This window comes from Ictalurus furcatus, chromosome 20, assembly GCF_023375685.1.
Source record: "Ictalurus furcatus strain D&B chromosome 20, Billie_1.0, whole genome shotgun sequence".
In the NCBI taxonomy this organism is placed as follows: Eukaryota; Metazoa; Chordata; class Actinopteri; order Siluriformes; family Ictaluridae; genus Ictalurus; species Ictalurus furcatus.
The window spans coordinates 19559776-19579745 of NC_071274.1; the positions used below are offsets into that span (position 1 = coordinate 19559776).

At 42.4% G+C, this 19970-nt stretch overlaps 1 protein-coding gene across 1 annotated transcript; it reads right to left on the minus strand.

Annotated features, from left to right (window-relative positions):
* Positions 1-1823: 1823 nt before the first annotated feature.
* On the minus strand, positions 1824-19299 carry LOC128624434 (midnolin-like). Its single transcript, XM_053652086.1, has 7 exons — positions 18332-19299; positions 16396-16483; positions 16216-16278; positions 7603-7995; positions 7185-7305; positions 6519-6824; positions 1824-4102 (listed from the first exon to the last, which is right to left on the minus strand). The coding sequence occupies exons 1-7, from the start codon at positions 18553-18555 to the stop codon at positions 3840-3842; spliced, it is 1458 nt and encodes a 485-aa protein (XP_053508061.1). The 5' UTR covers positions 18556-19299; the 3' UTR covers positions 1824-3839.
* Positions 19300-19970: the final 671 nt, after the last annotated feature.

Genomic DNA, 19970 nt, shown 5'->3' on the forward strand with positions numbered 1-19970 from the left:
GGGAAAATATATTTAATTTATCTTTGAAAAACACAATTGTTATGGTTGTGCACAATAGTGAGTCATCTTTTTTTTTTTTTTTTTAGAGACACTATTCGGTGTAAAATAACATTGACCCCTTTGACCCAGCTCAGATTAATTTACTACTATTTAAATATTCAGCATATTAGCATGTTTATTTGTTGGAGCTACTGGAGATTTTTATTCATGGACCTACCACCAACAGAACCCAAACCAGTAACAGCTTGTTTTTAAGTGAGTGAGCTTTAGATAAGGAAATGAAAAAAAAAATGAAAATCACAGATCCTGTACTGCACAAGCCCTGGAGTTCCTTTAAAGCATAGGTATACAAGACGTCAAACTAAATAAAATATGTACATTTACGTGCAGACCAGGATAGACCAATAATACTATATTTATAGGTCAATTTAAGTCAGATTGAACTGATCCAACAATGCACATCCATGGAGAATCTTCATTCCAAATCTGCTTTGTTTAGTTCTGGCTCCTAGCTTTGGTTTTGCTTCTAGGGATGGATAAATGACATATATTGGCTAGACCACCTGGCAAGTAAAAGCTCCCTTGTGCTGGCCAGTCCCATGTTCTGGTTGCCTGGAAACCTAATGGACTAGGGTACAAAGTGGTAGCTAATGTAATGTAATAAAGCATGGTGAGTTAGTTAGCTAGTTAAATGCATTAATACAGACTAAAAAAACCCCAAAACAATAGAAACCTTTGTAAAGGTTGTAAATGGTTATAATGGGAATTGTATTGATTTGAATGGAAACTGTAATGGTTCCTGTGGGTCTCTGCTGGTAATTTGTTGCCTTCTATTGGCAGGATGTTATGTCTATTGGATACGATTAAGAACCAATAATGGTAATTGTAACGGTGTTAATGGTTAGCTTATGGTTCAGAATGGAAACCATTAGAATTTCTGTAATGGTTTGTATTGTTTTTTTGTTTTTTTTATAGCAGGGGGGAAATTAACGCATGTAACATTACCCTCTTCTAAGAAAGTTTCTAATGTAGCAAATCATGTTTTGGCCAATTTTTTAAGTTATGAGATATGATGTTCTTCCTCATGTTGAAGGTTCAGGTTCAGGCCTGGTTAAAATCTTTATTTTTTGTAGACTGCATGATGTCCTAACAAGTCATATGCAAGCTATGACAGCTTTGTGCTGCACTTTATTTATAGTATTATTATTTTTTCACATACCTGCATCTCCCTGATCCTGAAAAGATTATCTGTCATCATACGGTAATCATACACTAAATGAAAACCTTAAAAGTCAAGGAAAGTCAATTAGAAGTAGGGTTTTTTTCCCCCTGTGGTTGTAGAACCTACTTGTCCACCAGGCAACTATGAATAAAAAACAAAATATACTTGTCCCAGGCACATGGGATTACTGATTCTGTGTCTCGGTGTTTTCCCGTGTTAGAACACACGCTGTGAGTTTCATCTGTTGAAGTATTTCTCTCGGTAAATATGCGAAGCTGCTACTCCGTTTCTTTGTTTTCATTCCTCTTTTAGCACAGCATTTATGCTGCATGGCTATACAAAGCCACAAGCAGCCGCAGTGAGAGTTAAACCAACAACTGACAAACACACCTGTATGTGTGTGATAGCAACGGCTAAAATCCACAGCTGTGTGTATGTCTGAGCTGAAGTTCTTTTTAAAAAGTAAAACAATTAATACCTAAATAAAAATCCACCTCATTTCATCACCACAAGATGCACTAATCAATTGTATTTTCTAATCGTTACAAGATGTTCTTACATTTTGCGAAGTAAAGGAATAAGAACAAGAGACACCAAAAGATTGAATTAAAATTAAAATTTATTACCTAAAAAGAAAAAAAATGTCTACAGCAAGCCACACTGAAATGTATTGCTTATGAACAAAGAAAATCAGTTGGGTGTTTTTTTTTTTTTTTTTTTTTAGTTGTTTCCCTCTTTTACAATACCAGGTTTCATTTTTTTGACAAAATACACAAAAAAAACGGAAATAACGAGAAAAACAAACGCACACACACACACACAAAAAAAGAGGTGACGAGAAAAACATCAGATAACGTTTCTTCACAGTTGCGAGATCGGCTTTATAAATTAAAACAGTTATAAAAATGTGCTACACAAGCAGAGGCTCCTCACCTGTGAGATCACAAGACAGTACAGGCAACGAAAAACGCAGCGTTGACAGAAAAAAAAACAAAAAAAACAAAAAAAACCCCACCATCGTCAACTTTAAAAACAACATCCCAACCAAATGTGTATATTTCCTTATGAACTACTCATATATTCAATTCAACCTTAAATAAATTATATCATATCCCATGCATCCAGGTAACAATATTTTGGGAACTTTGTGCAGAAACAGAAGACGTACACATCGTGACACGTTATGAATACGTTTACAGAGTGATATTTGTTTATGTGGACCTGTTCCTCTTTTTATATGTATTATATATATATATATATCTCAATATATTTATGGAGATTCCGGTTTCAAGAATGAAAGACAGGATGTACACAAGACGAAAGATGCACAAGAGATACACAGGACAGACATTACATCATGATAAAAATAAACAAAAACACCAAAAAAACCAAAAAAAAACAGAGAAAGTACTCTTTTATCTCTGTTTCTCAGCCAAGAAGGCTGAGTGACTTATCAGACGAGGAAAGAAACGTCTTTGTTCCGCTTGTCTCAGGCACGTTGTTGAGGCACGGGAGCCTTTCACTAATGCTCTAATGGCGTGTCGAAATCACGATACACATCAAGGATCCAGAGTTTCCAGTGCCTGCACTTTTCGCTATTTTTTTTTTTCCATTAAAAAGATAGGTAAGGCCACTGTACACAAGGTCCATCCGTGTTTGTTAACATGTCCATTTCCAGTTTTCTCAATCATACACATGTTGAGACAGCAATGGTCCATAGTGGAAAAGATATCACGTCCGATATTACTCTTCACCTTGATGTGGAACAGCAGGTGACATAAACCTAAAGTACGACATCAAAGTCATTTTCTCTTCAAATCAGTTTGTAAAACGGTGCTACAGAGCCAATCAGTGAATGACCCCACTTAATAGGTCCTTGTATGTTCGAGAAACAGGCAGAATTGTACATTTCTGTAGAATCGGATCCTACTTATAATGAGATAGATGACCAGACAAGACTCTTCTCTTTCGCACGTCATCCTTCGTAGCAGCAAAAAAAAAAAAAAACCATCCAGATGTGTTCCAGATGTGATGCTTCAATACAGTAAGTGGTAAACAGAGGCACTGTGATATGATCTTAATACTTTAACCAGGAGATACAGTGACAGATACAAGTGTGAACAAGCAAAGAATGTGTGTGTAATAAATGCTTTCTGAATTTGAGTCGATTTGAATTTGAGTTCACTTGAGCTGCGTATCAAAAACAAAGAAAGGAAACCTTAATGCTCACAGGTCAAGAAGTGTGCAAAATATAATAAACCAGTGAGAAACACCTGAATTTCTTGCTTCATAATGCTACATGACGCATTTCGTAACAACAGCAACTCAAACCACCACCATGTTAAGTGAGCAAATCGGGTGAAAACGTGTCAGAATGATCGAACCACAGAATCTAGTACATCTCGCGTATCCAGAGTACAGAGAGACGCTCACTTGGTTCGCTTCATGCTGTAGGATGAAGTGAGTTCTCTTTCCGAACGCAATTTTGTGTTTCGAATCGAACGATCGCTAAAAAAAATTCCAGCATTACACATCATGACGAGTGTAAATCCTTTCTCTTTCCGCCACGTGGCATCTTCTCATTCTCCTGTCCTCCTTTCTTCGGGGGGTTGCTCGTTCAGGCCACGACGAACTCAGAGCCGATGTCGGTCTGGACGTCGTTCTTCCAGAGCGCCTCGTCGTAGTCGAGGTCGATGGAGCCGTCGCTGCTCAGGCTGCTGTTGCTGTGGCTTCGGGTGGCTTTGCGCTCGCTCAGCCAATGATAGGGAGCCCTGGGCTCTCTCCTCGCCCGCCTGCGGAGCCTCCTCTGCTGCAGCAACAACTGCAACCGCTCCACCTTACAGCGCGTCGCCTTGTTCTCCGTCTGCCTGGAGGGCTCGCCTAAGGTACAGAGAGAGAGAGAGAGAGAAAACGTTTAATCTTCGCATACGTCGAAACGAGCAGCTTATTTGACTTCACGTGCTGCTAATCATGCCATAATATTCCTATGAAGCCTCACACGAGGACGATTTAATTTAGAAAATGAATTTCTGACGCTCGTTAGGACCGCTTCTTTCCCTATAGACAGTGTATGCTCCCTAAGTACATTTGAAATGAATAATACAGTGTTTATGAACCTATTCTCTATCTGCTGCATCTGTAAAAGAGGCCATTTTTTTATACCAAGGACAAGAACCGACACAGTTCCCTGACAAAAGAACAAAAAAACACGTATATAATCTAATCACATTTTAAATGGTTTCCTAGTGCCTTTAGACTTCCATTATATGCACATTTCAAGGTTTTTTTTTTTCCCATTCTTTTGTGAGTACAGGAAAACATACTGAATTTCTTCTGTAGCGGTCCCAACTACAGTATGATACAGATGTAGTTGATGGAGATTAGATGGAGAAACGCTGGAATATTCCTTTACTAACGACGTAACTCAGGTCTCAGGAGGATGTGTAGTCCAGACATAAACACTTGAAGAATTGCGAACGTTCACTAAGCAGGAAGAATCGCCTGAACGAGATTGCATTTTATATCAAAATACCATACTTTGTGACGGTGCAATCAGCCACAGATGTAGACGGAAATCACAGAGGAAATATTATGCAACCGAATTTCAGACATGCGTGACAACACAGTTCATAATCAAACATGAACTTTGGCTTTCATTTAGAAAAGTTTCTCCATCCGGCTGCTGTTAGTTTTGATTTGAGGAACAGCTTCGCTTTCATTACTATACATAACACAGCAACGGAAGCGAGACTCTCACCAGTCAGTGGTGCGTCTGTCATGAAAGTACGACGGGGGTGTCAATAATTCTGCGTACGTCTCCTTTATTTTCATGTTCTCTTTCATGCGAACACACATGATCAGGAACTTGGTATGCCTCCAAGCTGACAGAAAACAAATTCATAATAGATGCTAGCCTGTGGCACTTGTCTTCTGTTAGGCTTGGCTAATCGAAGCACAGAAAGCCACACGTGAGCGCTGAGCATGCTGGGAAAACAAGTGTGCACTGGCGTAAGCGTGGCATGGAAGCGAGGCTGAAGTCTTGGGTCACCGGTGGAGGAAGAGGTCTATTCTTTCCACAGCCCTGCGGCTTGGCTCTGCTCATGCATCATTTAAACTTCATCAGCATGTTTCCACTGAACACACACACACACACACAAGAGTGTACAAAAACACACCCGCATGAACTCTGACCCAGATGACCCAGGCTTCTCTCGACCCCTGACAGGGCAAACAGATGTGTTGAATCTGAATAATTCACACAGACTCGTTCTTAGAAACTCATACAGCGTCAACTTCATGCACGTGTGTGTGTGTGTGTGTGTGTTAGTGGAACTGATTAATGTTCACCCAGCATTATGGTTATCATCTGTAAGATTAGACACACCTCACACTAGATACTGGGTCAAAGCCCCTCTAGAGGGCCTCTGTTTGTATACACATCTGTACTGTATGTGTGTGTATGCGTGTGTGTGTGTGTTTGGGGGACTTTGGGGGGTGGGGGGTGTTGTTGGAGGGGAAGACGACTGAATGATGAGTCAGTGCACTGAATGAGAGGAATGTAAACTTAGAAGTGAGTCTCTAACTCAAGTGTGTGTGTGTGAGAGAGAGAGAGAGAGTCAAAAGCTTCTTCTCAGTCACGAAGTCCAAGGCTAAATGCATCGTTGACCACAGAGCCGCTCTAACGCAACCCAAACACTTCAGGAATGAAGCTTTATGGTGCTCTCCGCTCTGCTGTCGACGCCCCCACAATGCACAGCCTGTCAGCATCGAGTGTGTGTACGTGCGTTTGTGTGTGTGCGTGCGTGTGTGTGTGTGCTCCATATAAAGGCAAAAGCAGACTGGCAGGGAGTCTATGTGCAGGCTTCACAGATGAGGTTAGAGATTTGAAGCAGAAAAGTGGAAACCGGAGGAAACCTAGAGGGAAACCATTTACAATACAAATACGCACACACACGATTTTTGTACATGAAGAGTGTGTGTATTTCTTTCATTAGATTCTATGACCAACAATCCAGGTTTTACAAGGAATACACTGATGTAGCCAACGATTTCATATGTAATTACTGAAACATATATTTCGATGCAAATCCTGCTCAATATCTTTAGTGTTTTAGCAAGCTTGCTTGCTTTGGACTGATAGATGAAGAAGCCACGCCTCCTTCAGTAGGACTATGAGGATTTAAAGCCACGCCTACTTTCATAGCAATGACAAATACAGAGGCCACGCCTCCTACGCTGTGACTGACAGGCACAGATGTCTGCAAGCAGAAGAAGTGTAGGTGTGTCTTGTACGTACCCATTGGTTTGCTGATGCGGCTGTGGCTCAGCGCCAGTCTGTCTGAGGTAGGTGAGGATGATAATGGTGACACGGGTGCTGATGGAAGCTCCATGACGGTGGGTGAGGGAGGCGGGCATGGCGAAGTGGGCGTCGTCGCTCGGGGAGACGCGGGTGTCGGAGTATGGCAGCGAAGCTGGGCCAGGGCAGGAGGTGTGCCCTGGTAGTGGCGTGTAGCACTCAGTAGGTCATTGAGGATCTGCAGGATGGTGGTAATGTCACGGCGCGGACGCCCGGTGCTGTCCTGACAGTTCGGGTGAAGGGTGCCTGAAGAGAGGGAGAGATTTATCTTTAAGTATACAACGAAAAAAAACCACTTGTAGGGCAGTTGTGTTTCCATGGGTGTGATGTTATAAAATGATTTTACTGCATAGGTTCTTTCCAGTTACATACACATAGAATCTGGATTGTTTGATGAGCGCAAAGGTGCTATTACTTTTTCTCCCTAATGATTTTTTATCGACGCACGATAGTCAGTAAAAATGTCAGGTGACAGAAAGTTACAGAACGTTTCAGACAATGCTTAACAAATCATTTTTTAATACTTGTGCACTTTATTTAAAACAGCATGGCTTATTTTGATTCAGAAGAAGGGGTTGATTACAGGAGGGAGTGTGAGTGTACTACCTGAGAAGGTTCCAGAGAAAACGCCAGGAGCGTGGTTCACGAAGCTCTCTATCACCGCACCTGGTTTACTACTTGGCCATGAACTGGTGCTTCCGCTTACACTCGAAGACCCGCACTCACCCTAACAAAGACACACGTGCACACGTTACACTCGAACATCTTCAAACTGTGAAAACAATGCCGTTAAGTAGAGAACGAAAACATACATTCGGCTAATTAGCGAGAGGTTTGACACTCCTCTGAAAAATCTTACAAAGACGCTATGTTTTTGCTATAATAAGGCCAAAAGGGCTAAGAGTTCATGCATGAAAGTGCCTCAGTAGCAAGAACTGACCTGTAAATAAATATAAACAGGCATACTCGGATATCTGACTGCATTTCAATCGCAATACATGCAATACGATTCTTGGTGTTGTACCTGCTGGAAAGGCGTGGCTGCTCTGGGGGCAGGGCTACAGGCACCTGTGGCCAGGTGAGGATAATGGACGGAGCCTGGGGAAAGTGTAGGACTGGAGGGGGGTGACAGGTGAGCATGGTGAGCATGGTGGGGGTGGTGGGCATGGTGGGGGTGGTGTCCAGCTGATGCCCTCTGGTTGTTATGGGCAGTGGTTGGAGTATGATGGTGCTCACTGCTGCCCCCACAGGGCACTGTGTTGTGCTGTGTGGTCCTGGTTGTGCTCGAAGGAGCCCTAGTGGCGCACTGTTGGACGCCCGAGTTTTGTGCGGCCAGTTGCAGCTGCACGAACATCATGTGATCCCCTACACGAAGGGCAAGTGTCAGCGGAGAACGCCCTGATAGGAAGTCACCAACCTGGGAACAGGAAGAGAGTGGAGAGGAACATTAGTGCAACTTCTCTTCGGTTGCGACATGTGTTAGGAAACCAGAGCGCTCACTTCCCTACAAAATTAAAAAATTTTAAAAATAAAACAGACTGAGATAATAGTAAGGGCAAATAAAATCATGGTTGTTGAGGTAAAATTATTTAGACAGGTTTGCCTACTGTTCAACAAATTATTCAAAATTAAAAGGTTCAGATACTGAAATACCAGTTTCATTTATCTGAAAGAAATGGCTAGCTAATTTAGGTAATGTTGGAACATGGGGCTGTTTCCGATTCGCACATTAATGCATATTTATAGCTCCTAGCATTATTATTGACAGTAAAGGTGTCGAGATGTTCCACAGCAAGTTAGTACTTGCTTATTCATTACAAAGAACTCACAAAACAATTCACGATGCTACACAGACTACCGTTATCGCTGAAAACGACAGTCAGGCTACTTAAAGCAGACCCCCCACTTCTACCTAATCTCCTCCTCTGCATTCTTGTCTAATAACTACAAGGCCTTGTCAAGATGAAACCCCGTTCTCGAAAGGGCACCCCGTGTCCATCCCTCCTACTTTAATCAGGTCAAAGAGGCCTCCAGGCGAGGAGGACAGGGTGAGGGTAACCCGCCGAGCGCTGATGTGAATGACTCACAAACCACTGTGGTGATGTCAGTGGCAGTAAGCGCTCATAAAAAAGAAAGAAAGAAAAAAAAGAAGGTCTGCTTCTCGTTGACGCCTGACCACGGCACGCTAAACGCGCTGAGAAACAGACAAAGAGCACGTGCACGCCTAATGAAGCAGACTGCGATATGGAAAAGAGGCACTTCAGACAGATCAGTGTTTAAATGTTTGAGAGCTAATCTGCCTGCGCGTAGAAGAAGCGTGCGCTTTCAGCGCTTAGAAAACATGGATATGAGAACATGTTCAGCTGACACTAATCACTCACAGTTCTCTATAGATGAAGGAAATGCGTGTGTAAATATATACCGGCTATCCACCATCTGCCGGATTTCAGCTGTTTTATTTGAAAAGTGAGAATTTAACAGCAAAAAAAAAAAAAAGAAGAAGATATTTGTGCCAGGATCTACATTTCCTCAAAGATGTAAATGCAGGCACAGCCACACACCAAAAACAAAGACGAAGTGGAAAAAAAAAAAAAGACACATGAAATGCCGAAATACAAAGCACTTAAAAGTTCAAGCTTCTATCAAGCCAGGGTATATTTTTGTCGGGAACCCCAAGCGTAAAGGTTACCCATGTGTAGGTGTGCGAGTATGTATTTGGGTCTAGTATTTGCGCTGCGTGTGTGGGCAGGTGGCCTTCAGGTTTTATTGATGGCTCTTGTCTCTTTGCTAAGCGTCGATCACGGTTGTGGGCGGAGCGCGACGGCAGAGGAGACGGAGAAACCCAGAGTAACCTTTTCGCCAGGCGGACTCTGAACCTTCACGGCCGTCGATGCGCTTTATCTTCAACACTACAGAAGAATCCACATGAACCTGAATGCTACACAGCTGTACTGCACGAGAAAGACTCTCTCGTATGCCGGGCTTCGAAATGGCGGTACGACTCGGTTGTGGTGCCGTAAGGAACCATATGTACGGTGAATCTCAGAACAGCATTGTCAGGATCATTTGGCTTCATCTCAGGCAACCCGCGAGAAGTGAATGTCTAGTCATCTGTATGTCAGCTCTGCAAGCCAGGAATCTGGGTTGAGCAGGCTTCTTTAAGGAGGTACGTCAGGATTCAGATCACACAACATGATAGAAGCAGATGGAGACGAAGGAAAATACTGTACGTGGGCGTATGCATATGTGTATGCGTATGCGTGCGAGGGAAGGAAAGCAGTAAGGAGAAAAAGCTATGGGGGAAGGGATGGGGAGGGTTTGGGGCGTCTGTAACTTTAAGAAAGCCTGAAGCTCAAAGAAATCTTTTGCAGGCAATGGCATCCCTCCCTCACCGGGAGCTTTTTAAAGAAAGAAAAGGGGGAAGGGTGGGGGCAAGACGTCGAGAGAAAAAAATAAATAAAAAAATACCACGGAGATGAGGTGGAGCTTGGAGCGCTGACGGTTTTCAACTCGGCAGATGGAGCAGAGTCTCTTTGTTTGATGTGAGATAAGAGAGGCGCAGAAAATAAAGGGTTGCGACCATCAAACATCGTGATTCAAACGCAAAATCTCAAAGTAATGTCCCACTTCTGATCTACCTCTGATCGCTTCCCTGTAATCATACAGCAAATGCAAGTTTAAAAAAAAATAAATAAAAAGAAAAGAAAAAAAAGGGATCCCTGAGTAGGAAGTAAAAAAAGGTCACCACGAGCAGCACTCGGCAAAGACTGAGCTCAAATTAGGGTTTGATGAGGATGTTTCAAGAGCCTCTTAATGCTAGTCATCTTCCTGTTGTTTTATCTCAAGGAGCCTTGAATAACAGAATTATACACGAGCCATAATCAAGAATCCCCCTACCCCCTATGAGCGTGACTCGTCGTCATATTATGACACAAGACGAGGGTCTTGTAGACAAAGCAGAGTGTTTGATTAGCCTCGTGAATGCGGCTTGACCCGAGTCAGTGCGCGGATCTCTCGCAGCTCCCTGGACGTGAGCCGGCTCTATACACACGGAATTATTATCCGGACCTTCTCGTGAGCTTCTACAGCATGAGCTCATGAACAGGTTCGGCTTTAATCAGGGTAATTATTTTGAGGCTTGGATCCCACCAGTCGGCTCAAAGGCTAGAGAACAGAGAGATTTCTCAAACCCCCCCTCACTCCCCACCCTCTGTATCTCTCTCACACGCTCCGTCTCTGTTTGGAAAAGCCCAGTCACGACGCCGACCACTTCAAGCACAAAGGCAAGTGGCGAATGAAAGCCGAAAGCGATCACGACACAAACAGTGGCCCTTTCTATTTATGGCAGTCTCGAACTCAAACAGCAAGCTCATTATACACACCCAATCACCCACAGCTAATATTTAAAAGCGACTACATATGTAAATACTGTATAGGGATATTATCAAGCACATATATACATCGAGCTTACACTTTAAGACCATATATAGTGCCGATCCGACCACAAAACCATATGTTGCTTATATGCTGTCCATTGAACAATACAAAATGTACACTAAGACACTGTGTAGAAGTAGAAAGAAGTAGAAAAACTACTTTTAATTTAGCGAGTAAATAGTTTGCATCATTAAGCTCCACCCAGGGTGGGAAAGGTCAGACCCTCCACCCGGTCGTTTCTCCATTGATCCTGAGGCCACACAGATGGCCCTCGATTCTCCCTCCCTGCACTGTGCTATTAAGAGCCAATGATTTCCAATTATAGCAGACCAGGGCTGCAGATTACCCTGTGAGAGAGAGTGAGAGAGAGAGCGAGAGGAATAGAGGAACGAGATAAAGTCTACTCACTGCCGGAGTTGTGGAGTAGACGTAATAAACAGGGTGGTGCCTGAGAGACCAGACGTGAAGGGTTTCCAATTCTAGAGAAGGCTACGATGAGGAAAGAGTACTAGCGATGGCCACCCAACACCGACGCTATTTACAAATTCTATTCAACACTGTTTAGACTTACAATATCCAATACTGGGGCTGTTAAGACCAAGAAGACCAATATCACTGCTATTCGGCCCGACAAATTCGACAATATTGATGTTCAGACCCACACACTCACTACTAGTACCATTTAGAACAAATGCTTCTCAGAAAAACAAAGAAAAAACCCCACACAGAAATGTAATTCAGACAAATAAACCACCAGGAAAATCAATACTGATGCTATTCAGACCAACAAACCCAATACCATTGATATTCAGACCAACAAACCCAATACCATTGATATTCAGATCCACAAACCCAACACTGATACTATTCAACAATGCAGCACGGAATACCTGATGTATCTGCCACAACATCTTTAAACTTTTCATCTATTAATACAATGTACACACAGCTATAACAGGCTTCAAAAGCAGCATTTCAACCCCATCATTCAGAGAGGCATGACATCCTTATTGGAGTTCATATTGGAGCTCATAGTAATATCTATACAGCCTGGAGCTCCAAAAAGCTCATCAGATCATCTACAAAAACCATCAGGGAGAGGATGTAATCAGCAAAAATCTATTCGGCTTGTCCTGAGGTGTGTGCTTGAGTGCTTGTGTGTGTGTGTGTGTGTGTGTGTGTTCTGCTACAATGATCAAATTATCTTTGCCTTCTCTTTAGTTCACCTCGGAAGCAGAGTGTTCATCTTATCAGCTCGGAAAAGCATCTCTGTTACGTCTGGTCCTCCATATGGTGATCAATAAGAGTAAAGCTTTCTCACACACACACACACACACGCACACGCACACACAGAGAGATCGAAGCAGAATGGAGCGTGCCTGCATATGGACTGAAAGGAAGAGCCGCCTGAATACAAATCATGCCTTTCCCAATTTGCACTTCTCCAAGCTTTCACAATAGCACTATTCTGACACGGAGCAGACCGAGGTGAAAAGGGCTGTGTGTGTGTGTGTTTGGGGGGGGCTGTCAGTACTGACGAAGGGGCAAAAAAATCCAATACGCCAGCTCAATCACCATCCGTCCCTGTAAGACAAGCAGTTCCGGCTAAGAGCTGAGGGCTGCAGATTATCCATCGCGTCTCTTTATTTCATCAGGAGCGCGCTGGTTCGATATTTCCGGAAATCTTTTTAGACACTCCACACTCTCCACACTCCCCTCTGTGCTCGTTTTAGCTGCTCGCCTTTTGTGAATCAATGAGATTCTCTGGCTGAATTAGTAGCGCAAGTAATGGAGAAGAGAGAGAGAGAGAGAGAGAGAGAGAGAGAGAGATATGTACCGACTGCTATTTACAAATTCTGCTCTTTCTTTTAGAAGTGTGAAAAGAAGGAGGAAACGTTTGTAATATGTAAGGAATAAAACACAACAGGGTGTGCTGTTAATAATCAACCCCACACACACTGTGTGATGCAGCCAGCCTATCTTCGTTTCTCAGTGAAAAACTGCAGCTTGTCGTGTAACCTAGAAGCCAGGAAGTCCTCTCTCTCGAAGACTTTCATGTGGCGGAAAGTTAAAGCTTAAAGTTACAGCTTTACCACTGACTGTCTGTGACAAACCGACATTGGAGACTGCTTCTAAAAATGACAAATAAACTAAACATCGCCTCAAAAAAAAAAGAACCTCACAAACTTCACCAGCTGGAACATGTCATCGGAAATGAATCAAGAGCCATTTCTGACCAATCAGAACCAAGCGATACAATATTTACTGTATAATATGTAACATAAGTGTCGTTACAAGCTTTCGTCCATTCTGAGAATCGGGTCTCATTTCTCAATCAGACCACGCTGGTAGCTAACAAGCTGGCTAACTTGCCAACCATGAACACTGAAACACACGGACCTATCGATGAGAACATTTTTTTTTCAATCTCACTACAGGTATTCTGTCACATTGTTAACCGAAAAGCTACTGTGACTCTGCCTTTACGGTAATCATGACTCAGGAGGTAATGAGCTAATAGGCTAAACTTCAGATTTAAAGCATAGATACATATACTCATTCACCACCCACCTTTAACCCCCCCTCCCCGCCCAATTCCTCACCCCCCACCCCGTGAGGCGGAGAGGAGGATCACAGTCTCGATGTGAATCGCTCTCAGCCACTCGTCTCTCTCAGTGGAAAAAGCAGTCACAAGGTAACAGCAAACACTGACAAAAAAAGGCGTGCTTCCTGAACTCCCCACCCCCGCACACACGCACACACTCACCACACACACACACACACACACACACACACACACAACACAACACACACAAACGTACACACTATAAAAAGCAAAAACAGGAAGAAACCTTTTCTCACAGACTCAGGTTTGCACAAGTGGTTTCAAATACACATTTGCACAAATATCCTTTCAAACACACACACACACACACCTCTCAGCTCCCACAGACTGAGGTAGGATTTCCAGGTTATAAATATCTGCTGTAGAGGAGCATCTCCTCAGAGACAACGTTTCAGCTGTGTGCACCTAACCACATCTTTTAACACACACACACACACACACACACACCCACACACACACAGACATCAGGATTCTTAATACAAACACTAACACTATTCGAATGTTGATATTATTTACATCTATGCATTCTTCACAGCTCAGTGGTCCTAGTGCTTTGTGAGTTTAGAGGGAATCTTCTGCTAATGTACACAGCTAGCTAGTTTTTTTATTAGATTTTTTTTGCAACTGTAAGCAACACTGACAAAATAACGAGGCAAAAGTCTAACGCGACCACGAATAATTAGCTGTACTCAATAACTGTAGTTTCGTTTTCATCGAATTCACAAATTTGCAGTGTTTAAAGTTCATCCAGGGGATCCTGACTGGTGGGGGGGGGGGGGGGGGGATGAAATGAAAAACGCTCTCATTTCAGAAAGCTAATTCTGTTTAGCATGTGACATTGAAGTGGGAAACTTCACTTGTTATTCAAGACGCATAAATAATCAAGATTCCTGTGTGAAAATGATATTAATGCAAATGACAGGTTTTATACAAACTGTAAAAATCATGCTAAATATCACTGTGGGGAAATAACTCACAAGGTACACAAGACGTAAGTATGTACGTATGCCTGTGAGAGTGAGAGAGAGTGTGTGTGTGTGTGTGCTGTTTTTTGAGAGGATGAGTAAAAAGAAAGCGAGTGAAGAAGCTGTGGCCTACGTATAATAAGAAGCCTTTGTGATGCAATTTCGTGGAAATCTTTTCTCATCAACTTGACTGTTTGACCACACACACACACACACACACACACACACACGAAGGATGAAGCATAGACAACTTTACACAGGATAAAACCAAAACACGTACACTTCTACATACTGCACACAGGGTGGAGTTCGTCTGGGCTTGCACGGTTCGTACACACACTCACACACACACACACACACACACACACACACACACACACACACACACAAATTCACACAGTGATTTAAATGGGCCGGCTGCCAAACCTTCAGCAACATGACTCACCCATCCTGTGTGATTTGCTTACATGGAAATACTGCACTAACTCTGACACACACACACACACACAGAGCTGTGTTCATCAAAAGCACAATCTACAAAAGCAATGCATATACAATAGAAACTGTAGTGATGCCCTGATGCTATTCATATGTGTGTGTGTGTGTGTGTGTCTGTGTGGACAAGTCTCTACATCTATGTAAGTGTATGTGTGAGAGTGTGAGTGTGTGTGAGTATGCGAGAGTGTTCCTGCTTGTGTGTGTGTACATGCGTGTGTGTTTCAGTAAGAGTTAGCAGGGTGGGGAATGCCAGCTAACAAGGGTGTATTGTGGGTGTGTGTTCCTCTGAAATGAGCGTATCCTGTTGCTCTGTGTTGTCTACAACGTCATTGTGTCCAGAAGAAACTCATCCTGTGCTACAAACATAAACGCCAATACCTCTCCAAACATTAGCAACCAGTTGTAGCTGTGGTTCCTGATGCAGTCCCTCTGACTTTATCCTTACATAAAAACTAGTTCTCTAGGTAATGTTTCGTTACTGCAGAAACACCTCTCAGTGCAAACTGCAACTTTATTAATACCTTACTTCATTCTCTACCAACCTAGCTGACTGTTTAGCCATTTATGTTCAACTACTTTTTTTACTAGGTAGCAACCAAGCTAACTAGCATTTCACCCTTTCATGTTTAACTACTTCACCGACAGCCTCTCTGTGTAAAGCTAGCTTTATTTGCTTTAACACCAAATTTTACAGAATGATAGTTAACTATTAACTCCAATCAACCAAGGTAGCTCATAGCTTGCTAGCTTTATTTAATACTTTAATTCGTAACAGTATTAGCTAGCTATTTATGTTTATGTAATGTACTGAAATGAGTCCAGTCACTGCAACCCTAGGCTAGCAAGCTAACCCTACATAGCTAGCTTTAGCAAACAACTTCTCATTTTTAATTATTAAAAAGCTCTAATTCGTTCCAACCAAGTACAACAGTTGTGTGATACTTCGTGTCATTTGTGTAAGCAGCAAAGTTTGAGATAATTACACAAAGATAAAAAAAATAAATAATTCTCTTTTTTTCCCTAAACAGCAAATGCAATACACTGACTACGACAATAGATAGCTAGGCCATGTTTTAGCATCGTTCATGTGTTTGTCTAAATTATCTCTTACCTGAGTTTCTGTCAGACTCTCCAGCGCTTGCATGATGGACTGCTCTGGTTTGGAGACCTGAGACTGGATTGGGAGAAAACAAAACAAAAACAAACAAAAAAATTAATTGTCACCAACTCGCAGAACATTGACAAGCATTATGAAGAAGAGGGAATAGCAGATGTGTCGGTTAAGGCTTACCATTAATCCTGCTTCCACCGAGGGTACGAGGGTCAACTTGCTCCCGTCCGTAACTCCAAAGTCCTGGAGCCGCCCTGAGCTTAGCCTCCTGCACAACAAGATTCACAACCGTTAATGATCACAGACTAGTTTTGCATTTACTTATACCCCAGTGCTATCGAATGCTTGATTCTGATTGGTCGGAAGATGTTGATTACGTTTATATAAAGCAGCAGCTCCGAAAGTAGGGCCTGCAACAACCAAATCCCAGGTTTATATCAACACGCTCATTCTTAAAAACATTAAGATTTTACATAAGGACATGTTTGTTCAACATTCATGGAAGGAGTCTCCAGTGTCAGACATGCTTCATAACAGTCACAGTTAAAGCTGTACCTTTACATTCTGCGCTTTCTCAAGAACATAACAAGCTGCAAGTACGATGTGTTGTGATTTAATAAACAACAAAAAAATGTTAGAGGAATAAAAGAGGAATAAAATGTTAAAAGGGGGTTTGTTCCAAAATTGAATACATTGATAAATCATTGTAACCACCATAACTATGAGTTTAAACACTGCAGCACTACGACAGACTTTTTATTTTTCACATCTATCCATTCTGAAACTGAAATAAACTTTCAGCAGTTTCTATAATGCTGTTGCTCAGCTTTCTCAGAACTAAATTTCTTATGACTGTTCCAACTAAATATATCAACCCCTTAAACTCTGAGATTATTATTCAGTATTAACTACTGCGTATTACTCGATAACTATGTAGTTACAAGAGTCTGAACAGTTCCTGGAAGAGTTCAAGAGACGGAGAAGAGAACAACAATCCCTCAACTGGAAAATATGCTTGAATAGATTCTGGAAATCTGGATCGCTGACATAAACCAGGGTAAATAGAGACGCTTTCCAGGCGATGTTATGAAAGTTTAAGCCTGGGCTTTGTACAAAAACAATGTCATTTCTAACAGCACTTGGCTGTAATCCTGCACTACGCTTCCTCTCTGTCTGGAAAAGCAGTCCTGCGTTTATGATCGTTAATGATAACCCCACCTCTGTACCTCAGCGTGAAGTGTCTGTGGCTGAGCTTTTACATCATCTACGCTCTTAACACAGACCAGCCCGAGTGGGTTTTTTTTTTTCTTTTAACGTTTTGTAACAACCCTGATGTCAAAAAAACCAGGTGTGTGCTTACTGATTAGACATGACAGTTGCAGACTGTTCCTGTATACACAGCAGAAATCCCCAGCATTGACTGAACACCTGCAGTGCTGAATGAACTCGCCCTGCAGTCACTTGGGTCCAGTTGGACTTGTGTCAACACTGGAGGTGTTAAGTCAACACTGGAGATTTTCTTCAATACAACATGACATTCTCGAGACACCTCTGGAAAATCATTCCAGTCTACTGTGTCTGTAAACTGCATCCATGCACCTGTCTTTTGAACCCAGTAAATTCGCAGGACTCATCAGTGTGTTATTGCTCACTCACTTAAAGTACATCATTTTACTAGTTACTGAATAATATGCTTTAATAACTTTAATGACTCAATAATGAGCTAGCACAGACTTGAATCTGGTGTCTTCTGAACCAGAAACTTTAACCATGTCTAAACGAATAAACAGTTCAATATTGCTTATTCTGAATGAATGCATACAGCCACCATTTAGCAGACGACTTTTCATGCACATGCATGCATTTACTGTTTTCAAGTTGGACTACTCGTTTCATATAATAACCTCCTTTCAGACCATGTCGTTTACAGCATGTGGACGTGGCATTGCATTGCTGATGCATGCAGTATTTGCGTGCAATAAACGCTTAGTTTAATGCAAGGTGAAACCACCACTGTGTTGCATTAGCTTCGTGCATGTAGGGATTAATATTAATATACACTGGATGTGTTTGTACTGTAGTGTTAAGCTCCGGGGCAGCGCCGGGCCGGACTCACGTGTCTTTGTGCAGAAGCGCGAGCCTGTCTTTGGACACTCGGAGCTTTTGTGAAAGCCTCCTCTTCAGCCCCTCCACCGTCTCCTCCGCGGGGAGAGACAGCTCGAAGCGGGTTCCCGTCGTCGACTGGATGGATAAATGCATGCAGTTGTTGTGCAGGAGCTCGGAACACCGGGATCGCGATCCGTGACCGGTACAGCCTCGCGCCTCTGCGTGCTGCTCCATTCGAGCTCGCGCACACACAAAAAAAAGTGTCTGGTCCACGTGAATATTCCTCTCGCGTAATCTCCTAAAATAAGATGTTTTTGTTTTTTTAAACTGTGAGATCCGAACAGTCCGGACGATGCGATTTCCGACAATCGGTACAACTTCAATTCTATTTAAATGCAATGTCGATATTAACGTCGTATCTATTCAAATATACTAAAAGCGTATGTAGCCTAGATATGATTTAGTTGTTTTTTTTTCTTCAGAAAATACAAAAATACATTGCGTAAAAGAATGCCAGAACAACTCTGCACTCAAAGGAAACCAACACGAACGTTAAGACAAAAACACACTGCGTTAAAGATTTTCTTCACCGTCCCTTGTTCGAGCCAATGTCGAGCCGCACGCGCGTGGCCAGCTCGATTTGTTCCTATACCCGATCCTTAAACCCCGCCCATCGCCCAATAGCAGCGTTCCTATCGCTTCTCCAGTCAGAACTTGTCCAATCGTCTGGGTTTGCGTAACACCCACATGTAGGGGGCGTCACGCCCTTTCCCCGCCCCTCTCCCGCCCACGGTGGTACGGTTACAGCCAATCAGCGGCGTCCGTTCAACTTCCTACTCTAATCATTCATAACAGTTTTGCTCGAGACTGTAACCTGGCAACCATTCCTGAAAACGCGAACACTGGAAACCAAATCTAAATGTTTATCCAGTTGCACCTGACTATAAAAGCTGGTTAAAAACAACTAAAGATTGTTTTTAGTTATATAGTATAGTTATATATATAGTTATAGTATATAAATTACTTTAACCCTTTTTAAAATAATCAGTTAGGGATTAAGGTTAAGTTTGAGGTGGGTTAATTCTGAAAGCAGATATATATATATATATATATATATATATATATATATATATATATATATATATATATATATATATATATATATAACAAATAGACCCCTTACTCTCTTCAACTTCATATTCCCTTCAGATGGAGGGAAAATATCATACTTTCTACATCCATGGACTTTATATACCTATAGTTCCTCACAGCTCCTGGGTCCTAGGTTCAGCCCTGAGCTCAGATTACTGTCTGTTTGGAGTCTTCCATGTTCTCATGTGGGTTTCATGTGGATTTCCTCTGGGTTCGCTGGTTTCTTCCCACCTCCCAAAAACATGCCAGTCGGTGGACTGGTGAATGAGTGTGTAAGTGTGTGTGCATGGTGTCTCATCCAGGCAGTATTCTCATCTCACACCCAGTGTTCCAGGATAGGCTCTGGATCCACAGTGACCCTGACCACAATAAAGCAGTCACTGAAGACGAATGAACATGTTGCTATTCTTTGGACACTAACCCTACGCTGTGCATTCCAGGATTTCCAGAGTGCACTCTGCTATAATATGGGTTGATGTTTTAACACTGATGAGTTA

Excerpts from the sequence above, each read along its gene's own strand:
- LOC128624434 (XM_053652086.1), bottom strand. The coding sequence starts at position 18,555 with ATGGAGCAGCACGCAGAGGCGCGAGGCTGTACCGGTCACGGATCGCGA. Across the intron at positions 7,306-7,602 it reads CAGCCACGCCTTTCCAGCAG|GGTGAGTGCGGGTCTTCGAG; the intron begins GTACAACACCAA and ends TGTCTTTGTTAG. Across the intron at positions 6,825-7,184 it reads TTTCTCTGGAACCTTCTCAG|GCACCCTTCACCCGAACTGT; the intron begins GTAGTACACTCA and ends CCCTCTCTTCAG.